The sequence below is a fragment of the Heptranchias perlo genome, chromosome 15 (genome assembly GCF_035084215.1).
Source record: "Heptranchias perlo isolate sHepPer1 chromosome 15, sHepPer1.hap1, whole genome shotgun sequence".
NCBI lineage: Eukaryota > Metazoa > Chordata > Chondrichthyes > Hexanchiformes > Hexanchidae > Heptranchias > Heptranchias perlo.
Genome location: NC_090339.1, coordinates 48,459,379 through 48,476,080, shown reverse-complemented (window position 1 = coordinate 48,476,080; position 16,702 = coordinate 48,459,379). Strand labels below are relative to the sequence as shown.

Below are 16,702 nucleotides of genomic sequence, written 5' to 3'. Positions count from 1 at the left end.
GCCAATTGGAGATCATAAGGACATTGCTGCAGGAGTTCCTCAGGGCAGTGTCCTAGGCCCAACCATTTTCAGCTGCTTCATCAATGACCTTCCCTCCATCTTAAAGTCAGAAATGGGGATGTTCGCTGATTGTTGCAGTGTTCAGTTCCATTCGCAACCCCTCAGATAATGAAGCAGTCCGAGCCCGCATGCAGCAAGACCTGGACAACATCCAGGCTTGGGCTGATAAGTGGCAAGTAACATTCGCACCAGACAAGTGCCAGGAAATGACCATCTCCAACAAGAGAGAATCTAACCACCTCCCCTTGACATTCAATGGCATTTCTATCGCCGAATCCCCCACCATCAACATCCTGGGGGTCACCATTGACCAGAAACTTAACTGGACCAGCCACATAAATACTGTGGCTACAAGAGCAGGTCAGAGGCTGGGTATTCTGTGGTGAGTGACTCACCTCCTGACTCCCAAAGCCTTTCCACCATCTACAAGGCACAGGTCAAGAGCGTGATGGAATACTCTCCACTTGCCTGGATGAGTGCAGCTCCAACAACACTCAAGACGCTCAACACCATCCAGGACAAAGCAGCCCGTTTGATTGGCACCCCATCCACCACCCTAAACATTCACTCCCTTTACCACCGGCACAGCATGGCTGCAGTGTGTACCATCCACAGGATGCACTGCAGGAACTCGCCAAGGCTTCTTCGACAGCACCTCCCAAATCCGCGACCTCTACCACCTAGAAGGACAAGGGCATCAGGCACATGGGAACACCACTACCTGCACGTTCCCCTCCAAGTCACACACCATCCCGACTTTGAAATTTATCACCATTCCTTCATCATCGCTGGGTCAAAATCCTGGAACTCCCTACCTGACAGCACTATGGGAGAACCTTCACCACACGGACTGCAGCGGTTCAAGGAGGCAGCTCACCACCTCCTTCTCAAGGGCAATTAGGGATGGGCAATAAATGCTGGCCTTACCAGCGACGCCCACATCCCAAGAACGAATTTTTAAAAATCTCTGGGTTCGGTGCACACACATAAAATAATTGTAAACAATTTTACAACACCAAGTTATAGTCCAGCAATTTTATTTTAAATTCACAAGCTTTCGGAGATTTTCTCCTTCCTCAGGCAACATTTGCCTGAGGAAGGAGAAAATCTCCGAAAGCTTGTGAATTTAAAATAAAATTGCTGGACTATAACTTGGTGTTGTAAAATTGTTTACAATTGTCAACCCCAGTCCATCACCGGCATCTCCACATCACACATAAAATACCTCAAGCTCCTCACAGGGTTTATAACATTGTCAGAACATCTCTCTATTGAATTGCAACCTTTTTATTCCCTCTATAGTGCTTGTTACTTTATGAGCAGCAATGCAAAAGTAGGTCAGTGTTTCCCTCTGAGCAAATCACTGCACCTGTTCTTATGAAATAAGTAAAATCTATTAAGAGAAAAAGACAGGTTAAAGTTTGGAGTGTAGACCTCTCATTAGAAGAGTCTTGTTTCTTTACAAATGCTGATGGACCTGTTGTGTATTTCCACCATTTCCTTATTATTTTAGATTCCTTTTTATTTGTACTGTTCGTTTGAAACTCTTATACCTCCAGGCAGGTGGCGCTATAGCTTCGCCCATTGGCCCATAAGAAAACTCCACCCTTTTAGACAAAATATGTAAGAACCTAGAGAAGACTTTATGCATGGCAAATATTAAATATGTGGCAGCAATGACCATACATAAGAATTTATGGTGCTGCAGATTTATGGTCACACAATTCTACACATGTAAGTTCCCAACCTCAACCCCCATCTGTGGGGCAGCAAAGATTTAAGGATGAGGCGTTGGAGGGTAGGCCATGTTGCTGCTGGCACTAGTGGGTAGAAGTTGACTGTAGACTGCTATTGGCAGTAACTCAGGAGCAGGGCCCGTTCTCCTAGCTGGAAATGTGTGTGTGAGTTTCAAATACAAAGGGAGAAGGGAAGGTAATTTAAAAATGCAGGGGGATAGAGTACTTGAAATAAAGATTGAAGGGCAGCACAATGGTCCTAACATTCTGTGCCTGTGTGGGGTTCCCAATCTGAGCTATGCAAATCAGGGAGGTGCCAAGCGAAAGTTGTGGAAGGGAAAACTGTAGGACAGTCCCCAGTACCTCCTGACACTAAAAAGGTCATTGGCAATGGTATGGGAGAAAGAAAAAAGAACTTTGATTTATTTAGTGACTTTCACGACCTCAGGACATACCAAAGCACTATTATAGCTAATGAAGTACTTTTGAAGTGTAGTCACTGTTGTAATGTAGGAAACACAGCAACCAATTTAAGCACTGCAAGGTTCCACAAACAGCAATGTGATAATGACCAGATAACCTGTTTTAGGTATTGGTTGAGGGATAAATATTGGCCAGGACAGCAGGGAGAACTCCCCTGCTCTTCTTTGAAGTAGTGCCATGGAATCTTTTACCTCCAAATGAAAGGGCCGACAGGGCCTTGGTCTCATCTGAAAGACAGCACCTCTGGCAATGCAGTACTCCCTCAATACTGCACTGGAGTGTTAACCTAGATTTTGTGCTCAGGTCCCTGGGGTGGGACTTGAACCTACAACCTTCTGACTCAGAGGCCACAGCTGACACCTACATGCAGTGCATTTGCTATCTGAGTTACACAGGAAGCAGATGAAGAAAGTTGAGAGTTAAATGGTCCCTGGCAGCTTATAGGGGGGGACTAGCACTTGCACTCTTGGTTGCAGTAGCTTCAGGGCAGATGAATAATAAGGGGATTAACTACATGAAAAGAAGAATATTTAGCCCAGAAAAGTGAAATCCTGAGAGTGCTACAGTTCACGATAGATTTGAAGTACAGTTGGTGAGGCAAACAGGAAAAATTGCCTTTACAAATTAATGATGCATAATCCCACCCAAATTCCCTCTAAAATGATCATCACAGAACTTGAGACCAGTAAAAATGTTTTATTTAGCAAAATAAATAATAAGCAGACGTTAAACAAAAACAGAGTGGAAGTACCAGCTGGCTGCTACAAAATGATGGAAGTGACAAGAGTGGTTTAATGCCACATTCCCCTGTTCATGTACATTAGAACTGTCTTAACCAATGCTTGATACTCCAGCCTATGTGAAAAAGTAATATATTTAGCCTGCCCTCTTCCACCCCCACCCTCCCCCCACTTCCCCCCCCCAAAAAAACCACTTCTATAAATAAGAACTTCCAAGAACTTGGCAACATTGAAAGTTTTAACAACAAAGTCCTTTTCCAAGTAAATTATATCTGCCAGTGGTAGGATGGCACATTTATTGCACATTGTAATAGGCTCCAGCACACAGGATTTCATCATCTTATAATGGCTTTAAAATGACACTCCCAACAAGGTGGAATGTCTGTATTGTTCGAGATCTGTTGTGCTGTACTATATTTGCAGCATTTCAGTGGTAAGGATTCAGAACGGATAATCCACCTCACACAACATTTGTTCCCTCAATGCTGGAAAGTGTGCCCCGTTTAATGCTTCCCAGAGTAAGCAGCACTTCTTTTGGTTTTATACTTTTGTTGGAAGAGAAAGGAAATGACGAAACAATCGATCCTTGTTGATTGCAGCTCTCCTGTCTTTCACTGCCATTCTGTTTCCTCAAATCACTGGCATTCATCCTGTCAAACATTTAAGCTGTCCTTCAGGCTACTGAACACAGCAAATGAACAAAAGAATCTTTATGATAAATGAAGATTTGTCCATTTGCCAAACTTTTGAAGATAATTAGCAGGGTCTTTTCTTTTGGCTCTTTGCTTTTGCCTCTTCTCTACTGTTCTTTTCTTTCAATATGAATGTTTATCTCCATTCTGCTCATTTTCCCATTAGTATCCAAGGAATGTTGGTCTTTCTTTGGCAACCAGTCTCCAGGCTTTTAAATCATTCCTACGGTTTATGTCCTCAGATACTGCTCAATTTAGTATAGTGCTATGATACCATTTTGTACTGCAAGGTCCTTGGGAGTTACTTACACACATACCTTTCTGCAGTCCTTTCGCACTTTTTGCAGGTTACGTAACAGCACCAGTGATATTTGCAACTGCATCTCTCTACAATCGTCTCTGTATATGCGTTATATCCCCGACCACAGCACATCAGGTTACAGCTGTCGCTGCCCACAGAAGTCTTGTTGCACTGTCTATACGTGAAGCAAATAAAAGAAGATCAGTTAAAGATCATTTCAAGCAACAGCCCTTGCTAGATTTGACCACGAAATTGGACCTGTAAACCACTGAATACATCCACTGATGGGGCCTGACTAGTGTCAGGCACATGTGTCACCCTATCTGGGCTATCTAATAACTGGCAAAACCCCATATAAAGGGCACATCACCAGACAGATCTCAGGTCTGTGTGGTTATCAGTATTCAGGTGGGACACTACAATTGGCCTCAGTGGCCCTTAACTATTGAGGAGTGGGGAGGAGAAATCACCCAGGTTTCATGCTCCTGGTCACTAACTGATGATCCCTGTTAGAAAGTACAAGTGTTAGACATCTGATGAAGAGAGGGTTGAGCTCAGCTGTGATCCCCTCTATAGTCAAATGGCAAATTGGTTCAACATTTGACAAATCCTAGATACCACTCATGAGCTGTATACCTGATATGCCCACTAGTGCCAAAAACAGAAATGTAGCTAAAAGCAACAAGCTGCATCTGTCACATGGGCATCAGGGGGTGACCAAGAGGCAGTAATATATTTTGCCCTCTTTTTCCCCACTGTTTCTTTTCTTCTGTTTCTCTTGGCAATCGTCATGGTTGTGAGATTTATGAAAGTTATCACAAATAACTAAGTTTTTAGTGAAGGAAAGCAAGAGACAGCTAGCTATGTTTGCTATCCCAGTATTCAGAGCTGTAGTGAAACCTCTCTCTTAAAAGTATAGGCCCCTATAAAGGTTTCACAATCGCTGTGACGGCTGGCAGGATCCCACCTCAGTCGAGATTGCTTCTTCTATTCCAGCGAGAGAAAAGGAGAAATGTTGAGTGTTGCAGGCGCAGTGCATTTGGGCAGAAGATTGTGATCCTCAGACAGGAGGGCAAAATATATTGAAACTTCTGCCCAAAGTGGGTCAGTTGATTCTCACCATCTAAGCTCACACATGAGGACTGGTCACTGGGAAATGTCCTGAAGGCACCTGTGGAATTGTATCCCAGCAGGACTGAATCCCATCAAGGCCAGAAGGGGAATAAATTCTTCCAGTTCTGATGCATGGCCGACCTTTCTCCACAGATGTTGCCTGACTTGCTGAGTGTTTCCAGCATTTTCTGTTTTTATTTCAGATTTCCAGTAATTGCAGTATTTCGCTTTTGAATAATTCTACTGTTAACATCACATATAGTATAATGGATACTGAATAAATACAGGAAATGGAGACAATGCAAGAACCACAGTTCTCCTGATCCCTACCTCTCTTGAGTGCCGTAGGAGCCTTGCTTTTCACTTGTTGTACAGTAGTCGGGTGAGCCCACCAGATAAATCAGCTCACTCTCCCTAACGGGTCTTACGTCGAGCTCTTTAGGCACCAGCTGCTTCTTTGTGCCAACGTGACGGTGGATCACTCTGGTGGCTGCCAGGTATTTTGCCTTAAGGTCCGCTGCAATTTTGTTTAGTTCCTGTAATCCCTTCCAGCAGGTTTTTACAGAACATGAGCCAGAAACACCATGGCACTTGCACTTGGTTTCCAATGAATCAATCAATGTCTGTTTGAGAATACATGTGAGTAAGGTTAAGTAAAAATGCAAATCTTTGCCTGAACATAATACAAAGAGCACTACTGCATCAGGTGGGGAGAGTTACTTAAGAATGGAACAAGGAAAAGCTCATCCAGCCTAGTCCTTGCACACACCATGTAGCCTCTACTTCATCCATTTAATCTCCTGAGGTAAAGTTCTACAATGTTACCAAGCATATCCATTCATCCTCACAACTCTGCTATTTAACCTTCAGCTGTGCTCCAGACAACATTCCACCTCTCCCCACTCCTTCCCTGGCCCCAGCAGCAGAAGAATCATTGTGCCATGTGGATTATTTGATCATCAGGAAAGCACATTTTCTGGCAAAGCTCGTAATCGGCCTACTCCAAAACCTCCACTATAATACAAGATCATAAGACGGGTTTGGATGAAGAAGGTTCGGATAAAGAACACCCTTTGGCCTATCTGATTTCATCCTTCCAGAATACAAATCCAATATTTGCTGCAGGGAAAAACATATCTGCTGCAGTGTGTACTTTTTGCAACTTGTTTTGCTGTTTTTAATGCTGGGGTTTCATTTCATATTTTTAAATTCAAAACATTTTATGGGTAGGTGTGACCATTGATGTGACACTCATTGTCACACCATGTTCTCAGATGTTGCACCAAATTAAATGCTCATCTTTTCATCAATCTCAGTTGGCACATTATTCCTCAGTGACAGTATAATTGGAGATCTGATCTGAAGTCTGTCAATGCTTCCCTCAGACTATGAAGTGACCCATAACAACCTCCATGATGTGATGCCTAATTTTTCTTCCTCTCGAGAAGTCCTAAACTTCTGTGAGGTGCCTCCCCATGAAATCATGAAAGTATATGTATGGTCAGATACTCACTGACTTATAGTGGATGGATTGAGTGTAAATACCCAGGTTATACTTTCATGTGTGGGGCTACCCCAGGTACACCATATACTCTCAGTATATGAAAATGCTCTGGGTATATTGTGCACCCTTAGTGTGGAACTGTTCTGTTATACTGTATACACTCAATAGGTGGAGCTGCCCTGCATACTTTATATACTCTTATAAGTGGAGCTGCTACATTATACAGTGACTCTTGTGGGTGGATTGATCTGAGTTGCCCTAGTTATTTGTATACACTCAATATGTATGTGAACCTGCCCTGGTCAAATTTTCATCTCTGCATTACTCACCTCCATTCCTACTTCTCTCTAATCATCACGGTCATATCTAGGCTTGACTTCTCCAATGCTCTCCTTGCTGCCTTCTCGACTTCTCCACCCTACATAAACTTCAACTTGTCCAAAACTCTACTGCTCATATTATGTCTGACATCACGTTCCACTCCCCTATTAGCCCTGTCTTCACCGACCTCCATTGGCTCTCATCCCCTAATGTATTGAATCAATATCCTTGTCCTATTCTTCAAGCCCCTCCAAATCCTACAAAGCCTTTCCTACCACTGTGACCTCCTTCACCCCTACATGCCCTTGCTGTTCCAACTCGTGCCTCTTTTGCACCTATCCACTTCTTCCATTCCACCTTCAAGGGCAGAGGCTTCAGCCATCTGCCCCCATACTCTTGAACCCTTTCACCTTGCTACATTTCTACCCTCCTTGAAAAGCTTCCTCATAACCCCTCTTTGTCCATACGTTCAGTCACCTCCCCTAATTCTTCCATTTTCATCTGTTAAGCAGTTTGGGACATTGCACTACTACATTAAATGTGCCATATAAATGCAAGTTGTCGTTATTATTGGAGTTGTCCTGGTGATATTGTACGCTTTCAGTATTTACTTTATGCTCAGGGTATGGAACTGCCCGCATGTACTATATACTCTCAGTATATGGAGCTCCCTGTTATACTTGATACTTAGTATATGGAGTTGTGCTACTTGTACTGTATATCTCTATATTTGGAGCTGTTCTGCTTATACATACTCTCAGTTGATGTAGCTGTCTAGTTATACAATACACACTCAGTATACAGAGCTGTTCTAAGTATATGGTAAAGTGTCATTGGGTAGAACTGCTAGGTTACAATGTGCACTCAGCTCTGGACTGAGGGAAGCTACCTTGTTTATAACCCACGCTCACAGCTTGAGTAGAGCTTCCCAGTTTTGGTGTACGCTTTCAGCAGTGGACTGAGTGAAACTGCCATGGTTAAACTGTGTAGATGGAAACTGTCAGCTGCAGCATGGGGAGAGAATAAAGTAGGTAGAATGAGAGCATTTACTGTTGTAATGTGCTGATGAATTTGGTCTTGTAATATGCTAGTGAATTTGGTCTTGAGGTACAAATTGACATCAATGTGAAACTAAGCACCAAAGTAAGGCTTGTTTACACTGGCACTGATTTAGAATGCATAACTCAGCATGAATACTAGACACAATCTTTGAGGTACAGTGTAACCATGGAATATGGTGCAGGAAGGAAATGCTTCAGTCTGATAGCCATTTACCTGTCTGCCAACATCATTGTTGTGCATGTTCATCAGCCTGTTTGCCTGAGTTCCAGCCCTGTTGCCTTTCATTGGTGCATCTGCAAAAACAGAGCCAAGCTGCAGCCCATAGCGGAGGTTGTCCCCACAACCACCCCACCTGAAGTCAGGCCCAGACACCTCTGCTGGGATCAGACCACAGGAGCAGCTTGGCAAATCGCCAGAGGCACAGAACCGAGCGATGGAGTGACTGAGTGCAGCAGAGGAGAGGGCGTACACAAAGGAGGATTCCCTTGTTCCTGCAATACATGCAAAATAAAACAAATAAAAGTGACATGAAGACTACAGTCAAGTCTCAAAGATTTTAGTAAAGACTACTAGTTATTAATATATTAACATACTATATATGTCGATACCTTTAAAATTGTTTTTATTGATATCCACCAATAAATTCCTGGATTATTCTGGGTTGGTGCATCAGTAAAAACTGTTTACTGCCCATTTCTGAACTCAAAAACACCAGATGTGTGCATATCGCACTAGTGATGTAATCGCGAACATTGTGTGATAACGTATGCACGCAGACGTTACTAGCTGAATACACTGATCTAATTGAAAAAGGAAAATGACAGCCAAATTTTAACTGAGCCTTGTGTGTTATGGATTTTCAGCTGCCATGCTTTATGGGGTAGCTGTTATTGGTAAGCACTGCCCAAGGAGCTTTTTCTCCACTGTCAAGTCTCCAATTTTCAGCACCTATAGACAAGTAGCCTTTCATATAGTCTGGGTTCACGCCTCATAAATATCCCCCTTTGGCACTGGCACAAACAACAATCACCCTCAGAACTGCAAACAAACTCATTCCAAACTTTGTTAGATCATAATTCCTTATTTAATGGTGTTAACTGTACAAATTGCTGAAAAAAAACTGAAATTTTTTTTTCCCTTCTGTCTTTCGCAGCTGATGGTTGTTATTTGTAAATTTCCTCAGGGATTATCAATGTATTCTGGATATTATACAGCTCCACAGATGCGGGGTGAAAACGACATCTCCCCCGATGCATCTTTTTCCATGGCAGTTGAAAATGCACAGCACACAAAGCTTAGTTGAAATTTCCAACTCAAAAACTCAAGGTCCCGGACAGAAGTGCAGGCCTAGGTGAGAGAAATGTCTTGCAGGAATCTCAACATTAAATGACCAATATTATACTGAACCGATAAGCTAAAATGAAAGCTCATGGAATTGAAGGCAAATTATTGACTTGGTTAGGAGAATGGTTAGGTGGTAGAAGACAGAGAGTAGGGATAATGGGTATGTACTCAAATTGGAAGGAAATGACGAGTGATGTCCCACAAGGATTTGTGGTGGGGCCTCAACTATTCACTATTTATTAACGACTTAGATAACATAATAGAGAGCCATATGTCCAAGTTTGCCAATGACAAAGATTGGTGGCATAGTAAGTAGTGTAGACAGGAGCATAAGATTACAAAGAGACATTGATAGATTAATTGAGTGCAAAACTGTGGCAGGTGGATTTCAACGCAGGTAAGTATGAGGTCATCCATTTTGGACTAAAAAAGGATAGGTCCGAGTATTTTTTTAAATGGTGAAATGCTAGGAACAGTGGCAGTCCAAAGAGGTTTAGGGGTCCATGTACACAGATCTCTAAATTGTAGTCAGGTACAAAAAATAATCAAAAGGGCTAATGTAATATTAGCCTTTATATCTAGTGGGCTGGACACATGTCTTTTGGAAGTGAATGCTGGATCTTATCTTAATGCAGCCAGTGGTATAATTTGAATGGAAAAGAAAGGGGGTCAATGACGTTTGTGTACTGAAGAGACTTGTTTTATTTGTATAAGCATTTTTTTTTATTGCTTTCCGAAAGTTCTGCCAAAACATGTCCCTAGTGCAAAGGGTAGAGGATGTATTTCTTTTATTATAGAATAATACATTGCTTGTTACATGGTATAATGCTCCAGTCCTTATAAACATTGTAGCCTCCAACTGACAATGAGCAATACCATGGGATTCCACTGATATTTATAAAGAATATAAGAAAGAATTGAACGAGCACCTTGAACTATCAAACCTAGCCCTTGCTGTGAATCAGTTATATAATTTGCACTGCTATGGACCATTTCCATGTTATTTCATCTCTTGAGGGGGATGCATATACCTGAAATGATTTCCCAACTCCAAAAACTTCAGGATATCCAACTAATAATACATCTAAAAGGGATAGGTACAAGCAAATTATTGCACACTAATTGTACTGAAAGATTCAGACAACAAACGCAAATCATTGGAAATTTTGCCCTCGTGATATATTACACCATCTGGATCCCTTGATTGAATTGTACAGAATATAAAATGGCTGTGTGTTTACAAGGTGATGATGTAATCATAAGGGTGCAAGTCATAGATCAGAGCAAAGACTGAGAGGGATCAGCTGAACCCCAAGATTGTATTGTCAATAATCCACTCCTGGACATCCAGTTTTCTTTTTAATTACATGGAATACTTTCTTTTCTGCTGCTGTACTGTGATTGCTGCTTGTGGACCTCATGGGATATTAGGTCCTTGGCTTAGGACCTCACAGAATATTGAGTCTCTGGCTTAGTACCTCACAGGATAGCAGCTTACTTTGGATGATGAATTCGGGAGGAATTTATCATTTATATAGTATGACTTTGTCATTCACCTGCTAATATCAATGGCCTCTCTATCTTGGTATATATAACTGATATTCTCATTGCTGTATACAAATCCCAAACTATAGCAAGCAGATTTTAGAAGGTAGTTTCAACATGTGTTGAAATGGACTTTCAGTGCAATGCTGTAGTATCGGTACAATGCTGACCTCTACTCAAAGGTTTTATTTTGTTCTATGTAGGAATTTTAAGAAGTAGGAGTAGAAAGCATCACAAAGGGTGTGCTTAAATTATATAAAACAATTTGCATTTATACTGTAACTTTCATGTAATGAAATATTACAAGGTGCTTTTCAGAGTAGCTGCAAACAACGAACAAGAAGTTGGAAAAAATTAGAAAATGTTTCTAAAAGCATGGTGCAAAGTATTAAGTTTTAAGGAGGCTTTGGAGCGAGGTAGCAAGACTAAGGGGTTTTGGGAAGGGAATTACAAACTACACAGGTATGATGACTGAAAGCTCTACCGACCATGGTGGTGCAAAGGAAACTGGGATGCTAAATGTCATGAAATTGGAGACTGCACTCTGGGATGTAGGGCTGGAGGAGATTGAAAAGCTAAGGTGGAGCAATGCCATGGAGGGATTTTAAGATGAGGACAAGGATTTTAAAGTGAATGAATTGGGGGACAGTGTGATGCAGCTTCCTGAACTCTGGAGGTAATAATATCATGAATATTCGCCATCAACAGCAATCTATTTATGATTAAGCGAAGAAACTCTACTCTCCATTTCAGAACTCTTTGAACGGACTGTGATGTTCAAAATGTATTTGGCACCTTCTTTTAGGAGTGATCAATATCCCAGTTTTAAACCTCACAATTCGAGGTCAACTGCCCAGTGATTGATAAAATCAGACAGCAAGAACAAAAGTCTGATCTTTGATTGCTGCCTTTTTGAAAATACTGTGCACAGGCAAAGTTGAGCACGCTTCCCATTTCACTCATGCATGACAAGACCCACTTCACTTATGCACCCTTTGTTTTAAATGCCCTGTCTTATCCAGCTTTGCACTGTGTAAAAGGATGCCACCCTTTTGTTTTATTTTAAAACCATCCATTCAATGGCAAACAATACATTGAAAGGCATCACCCATAGAAATATCACATGTGATTCTATCTAAGTCAACAGTAGGTGCACAGATGTAATGTTAGTAATCTATGTTTGGGTAAGAACCTGAAAATAAATATTTGACCTGCATTTATATAGCATCTTATCACATTCTAGGATTTGAGCACAAATCCTAGACTGACCCTTCAATGCAGTATGCTACTGGGCATTCACCTTTCCTTCACCCTTTGTGAACTTCAACTCATCCAAAATTCAACTAACCATATCCTATCCCACTCAACCATTACCCCTGCCCTTGCTGACCTACATTGGCTTCCGGTCCCACAACGCCTCAATTTAAAATTCTCATCCTCATGTTTAAATCCCTTCATGGTCTCACCCCTCCCTATCGCTGTAACTTCCTCCAACCCTATAACACCCCCTTAAATCTCCATTCCTCTCACTCTGGCCTCTTGTGCATTACCCCCTCCCTTTGTCCCACATAGGTGGCCATGCCTTTAATTTCCTAGCCCTATGCCCTGGAATTCCCTGCATAAGCTCATCTGCCTCTCCACCTCCCTCTCCTTAAAACCCATCTGTTTGACCAAGCTTTTGGTCACCCTTTCTAGTATCTCCTTTTGGCTTAACAGTTATTTTTTTGATTAAGCCTCCGTGAAGTGCCTTTTGAGACATTTTTCTATGTTAAAGGTGCTATATAAATGCAAGTTATTGTTGTACTGATGGAGTGTTACATTTTTGGAGCTGCTGTCCTATGGATGAGGCGTTAAACCTAAGGCCCCATCTGTCTGCCCAGATACATGTTCAGGTAGCTCCCATGGCACTATTTGAACAGCAGCAAGCTTCCCCAGTGCCCTGGCCAACACCCTTCCCTCAAACAACACTATCAAAAAATCATTAACTATTCATCTAATTTGCTATTTGTTGGACCTTGCTGTGTGCAATTGGCTGTTGTATTCCTGCACAACAACAATGCCTGCATTTCAAAAGTAATTCTTTGGTTGTGAAGTGGTTTGAGACATCCTGAGGACATAAAGCACTATATTAATTCAAGTTCTATATAGAAATAAACTGTTAATCTGTTTTAGTGATATTGGTAGAGGGAGGAATGTTGGCCAGGACAGTAGAAGAACATCCTGCTCTTCTTCAAAAAGTGCCATGGGATCTTTAACTTCCTAGGTGTCAGCCTTGGCTCAGTAGTAGCACTCCCTAGTCAGAAGGTTGTGGGTTCAAGCCTCACTCCACAAACTTGAACACATAATCTAGGCTGACGCTACAGTGCAGTACAGAGGGAGTGCTGCACTGTCGGAGGTGTCATCTTTCCGATGAGACATTAAACCGAGGCCCCATCTGCCCTTTCAGGTGGATGTAAAAAATCCCATGGCACTGAAACAGGTTATCTGGTCATTTATCTTATTGCTGTTTGTGGGACCTTGCTATGTTCAAGTTGGCTCTGCATTTCCTACATTACAACAGTGACTACACATCAAAAAGTACTTATTTGGCTCTAAAGCGTTTTGAGACATCCTGAGGTCGTGAAAGACTATATAAATGCAAGTCTTTATTTTCCTAAACTACAGAACAGGCCGACCGTAGTTACATTTAATGTCTGGTGGGTAGGACAGCACCTCCAACAATGCAGCACACCCTCTTAATGCTGCATCTGGATGTCAACATAGGCCATGTGCTCAAAGTCCTGATATGGGATTTTTTACCTTAACCTTTTTAATGGGAATCATTTTAATGTTAATCGTTTGCTGATGAAGTGGGATCTACAGTATCACGAAGAGTGAACGTAGAAATGTGCATTACCTTTGTTCAAGTCCGGATTGAAGTGGGGTGCTAAGTGAATGGAGGAGCAGTTCCACCTCATGTCTGCCATGGTTTTCTGGCACATCAGCCGCGTCTGTTTGGCCGCGAAGACAATGCTGTGCATGAGCTCCAGGTTCCTCCGGCAGAGCTGCAGCTGGTCCGGGACCAAGCCACCGGCCAGCTTACAATGTTGAGTCTGGTTCCAGCCTAAAGCAGTGCCGCTTACTGCGATGCCACTGTTAACCAGAATAAACGAGTTAAGTTTGTGTGTACGTGCTCAATTCCTGCTTCAAAGGAACGTTTAGAAAATACACAATTCAGCAAAAGTTATTAACAGAACTTGGAAAATGCGGGGATTCTAAGCATCGACCAATGGGTCTTTAGATCCAGTTACCCACGATTTTTGGACTACTCGCATTTTTTAAGACAACTTCCGAATATAAACAGAACAAAACACGATTCTCTTTTTAAAAATGCCCTGAATTCTTGTTATTTACCGGGAAAAGCAATAAAAATCAAATTGTTTATATATTTAAAATATATTGTACCACGGCATTCACTCTTACATAGCTGTACCAGTAGGGAGAGAAAGTTGTACTTACAGCCACTGGATAGCGTCGCACAGCCGCCACTGAAGTACGACTAACAGGAGTATGCAGCGAAAGCCACTCTCCATTTTCAATCTTCCCGAATAACCAGCCAGATAATCACTGACAAGACCTCGATACAAAGCTCGTCTGTCTGTGGCAAGACCTGAAATAACACATTAAAAAATTTGTAAATGAATTGAGAAGCTGCACGGCGTTTAAATTAATCTTTAATAGGCTCGAAAGACATTGCAATGATAAACCTTTTATCTCTCTTGTTCAAATGGCTGGGACAATATGATCAATTTCACAAAGTGTCAAATCACAGGAGGTGAACCAGCCAGCAGAAATCCTTCGAAAGGAGTTAGTCCGCCCTCAGGTCTGAGGCTGCATGATTTAATTGCAAAAGGTCCGAATTGTAAAAGAGACACTGCGCTTTAATCCCAAATTTGAAGTTTCCATCTATTCCTTTCGCTGCCTTTTTTTTTGTGTGAACTTTTCTCCCAATGCAGTTGTCTCGAGAAGCTTTGGCGACGTTACGAATTCCGGTTTAATTGATTCGGATTTGCAATAGATAAAGAGACCTGGACCCGTTTGGTGTGGCAGAGATCTCGCATGAAGTTTGCAACTGGCCCGGAATCCCCCTGCTTTTATACCTCGGTATGACGCGAGCCGTCGCCCATTCCAGCCAACAATGTGGATTTCAGGTACAATGAATGGTGCTGACGGCAGCTGCTGGAGATCAAAGCTGAAAAATGGATGAGTGTGGGTGGGGAGACGGATTCCTACTCATTTTAATCTTGCATTGGGCAAATACACATAGTTCAGCTCCCGACAACACTACCCCCCATGGGTTTGCTCCAGGACAGTTCGGTCCTCACTGCAAAACATTTATTATTGTACTAGAGAAACGGCATCTGGCTTTGAAATTCATTCAGGCCCCATTACCGCTGGGTTTTTCCCCCCTCAAAAGCTCCGGCTATTAGGTAATTGATTATATAAACCGCCCTCCCCCTCCTCCTAACCAATCAATATATATATATTTGTTGTTTATTAAACGATTGCCCCCAAAATGGGCCCAACAAAAGCATCCGGATTTAAGCAATTCTAACGACACAATTAAAGTTTAACGCGTCGATTGTCCCGAACAGTTTGCATAAAGCACAGTAAAATTAAATTTACTCTGAAACATTAGGATTTCCCCAGATCTATAGTTTTAAAATCCGCATTTAAATTATACTGATACCACTCTGCGGTGCCCACTGTTAACCTGTGAACAGAACCAATTTGAGGTTCATTTTTTGTCGTTTGGTAACGTACAGGCACCTCTCAATAGTCAAAATACAAAGATCATGTAAATAAACAATCCTTGCTGCCACGATTTAATAATCCACTGGAATTTACAATCGGGAAAAAATGATTAAAATCGTTCCTAATTCCGTTGTTCCCAGTATCAAACTGATCGTGTCCAATATATATTTTCAATACCCAACCCTTTGCGATAACGTTTCCTATTTTAAAGAAAACTCCTTTGTGGTAGACTAAATAGTGGCAGACAAAACAGGTATTAAGTTTGATCCAATATACAGGCTTGTCCAAACCGGTACCTGGATCCAAGCGGTCCACAATCCCTGACAATCTGGTCCTTGAATACAGGTAACTCAATCATTTATTTTTTGCTTATAGTCCTTATTGGTTTGCCCTGTTTCCATTTGAGGGTCTTGGAGTGTTGGAAAGGGCTGTTCTACTGGTAGATAAATCCTGATACAAAATACCAAGATCTGTCAGTATCAGCGACTTGAGATACTGCATAGGCTAATTAATGGGAACATGGATTCAAACGTTGTATGTGGCCCCCTGGGCTCTATGGTACATACCTATGCAGGGCAAAAAAGTTTGGAAAGTCTTGCTTTAAAGGATGAATGCCCTGATCAGATCTGCTGTACCTTTGAAGTGTCTTTGAAATGAAAGTTGTCAAACTCAGAATTAGCATGAGAATGGAACAGAGATGTGGCAAACAGTGGCAGCCTAATCACAGTTAAAAAAAGGACCAGACAGGGTATGCCCAGCATCTAATACATATTAACAATACCTGTATTTGTTCCTGTCAGATTAACTGTAGACAGATTGTGAAAGAAGCTTTGAAAAGTAAGATAAACTTGTATAGAAGGCCCCATGTGGAAAACAGCTGTCTAAAAATAGCTTTAATTTGAATGCATGGGGAAAATAATTTTGTTATCTTTTTCCATCATAATTATTATGTTTAGTAAATATAGGAGTAAATATCCAACAAATGTGCAAGATCAATCAAAACTTAT

The 16,702-nt window shown here is 41.7% G+C and overlaps 1 protein-coding gene across 1 annotated transcript; it reads right to left on the bottom strand.

The window, feature by feature from the left end:
* Positions 1-3,205: 3,205 nt before the first annotated feature.
* wnt11f2 (wnt 11, family member 2) lies at positions 3,206-14,920 on the bottom strand. The gene is made up of 6 exons (XM_067996688.1): positions 14,648-14,920; positions 14,400-14,550; positions 13,798-14,033; positions 8,226-8,503; positions 5,456-5,748; positions 3,206-4,187 (listed from the first exon to the last, which is right to left on the bottom strand). The coding sequence occupies exons 2-6, from the start codon at positions 14,471-14,473 to the stop codon at positions 4,013-4,015; spliced, it is 1,056 nt and encodes a 351-aa protein (XP_067852789.1). The 5' UTR covers positions 14,474-14,550; positions 14,648-14,920; the 3' UTR covers positions 3,206-4,012.
* Positions 14,921-16,702: the final 1,782 nt, after the last annotated feature.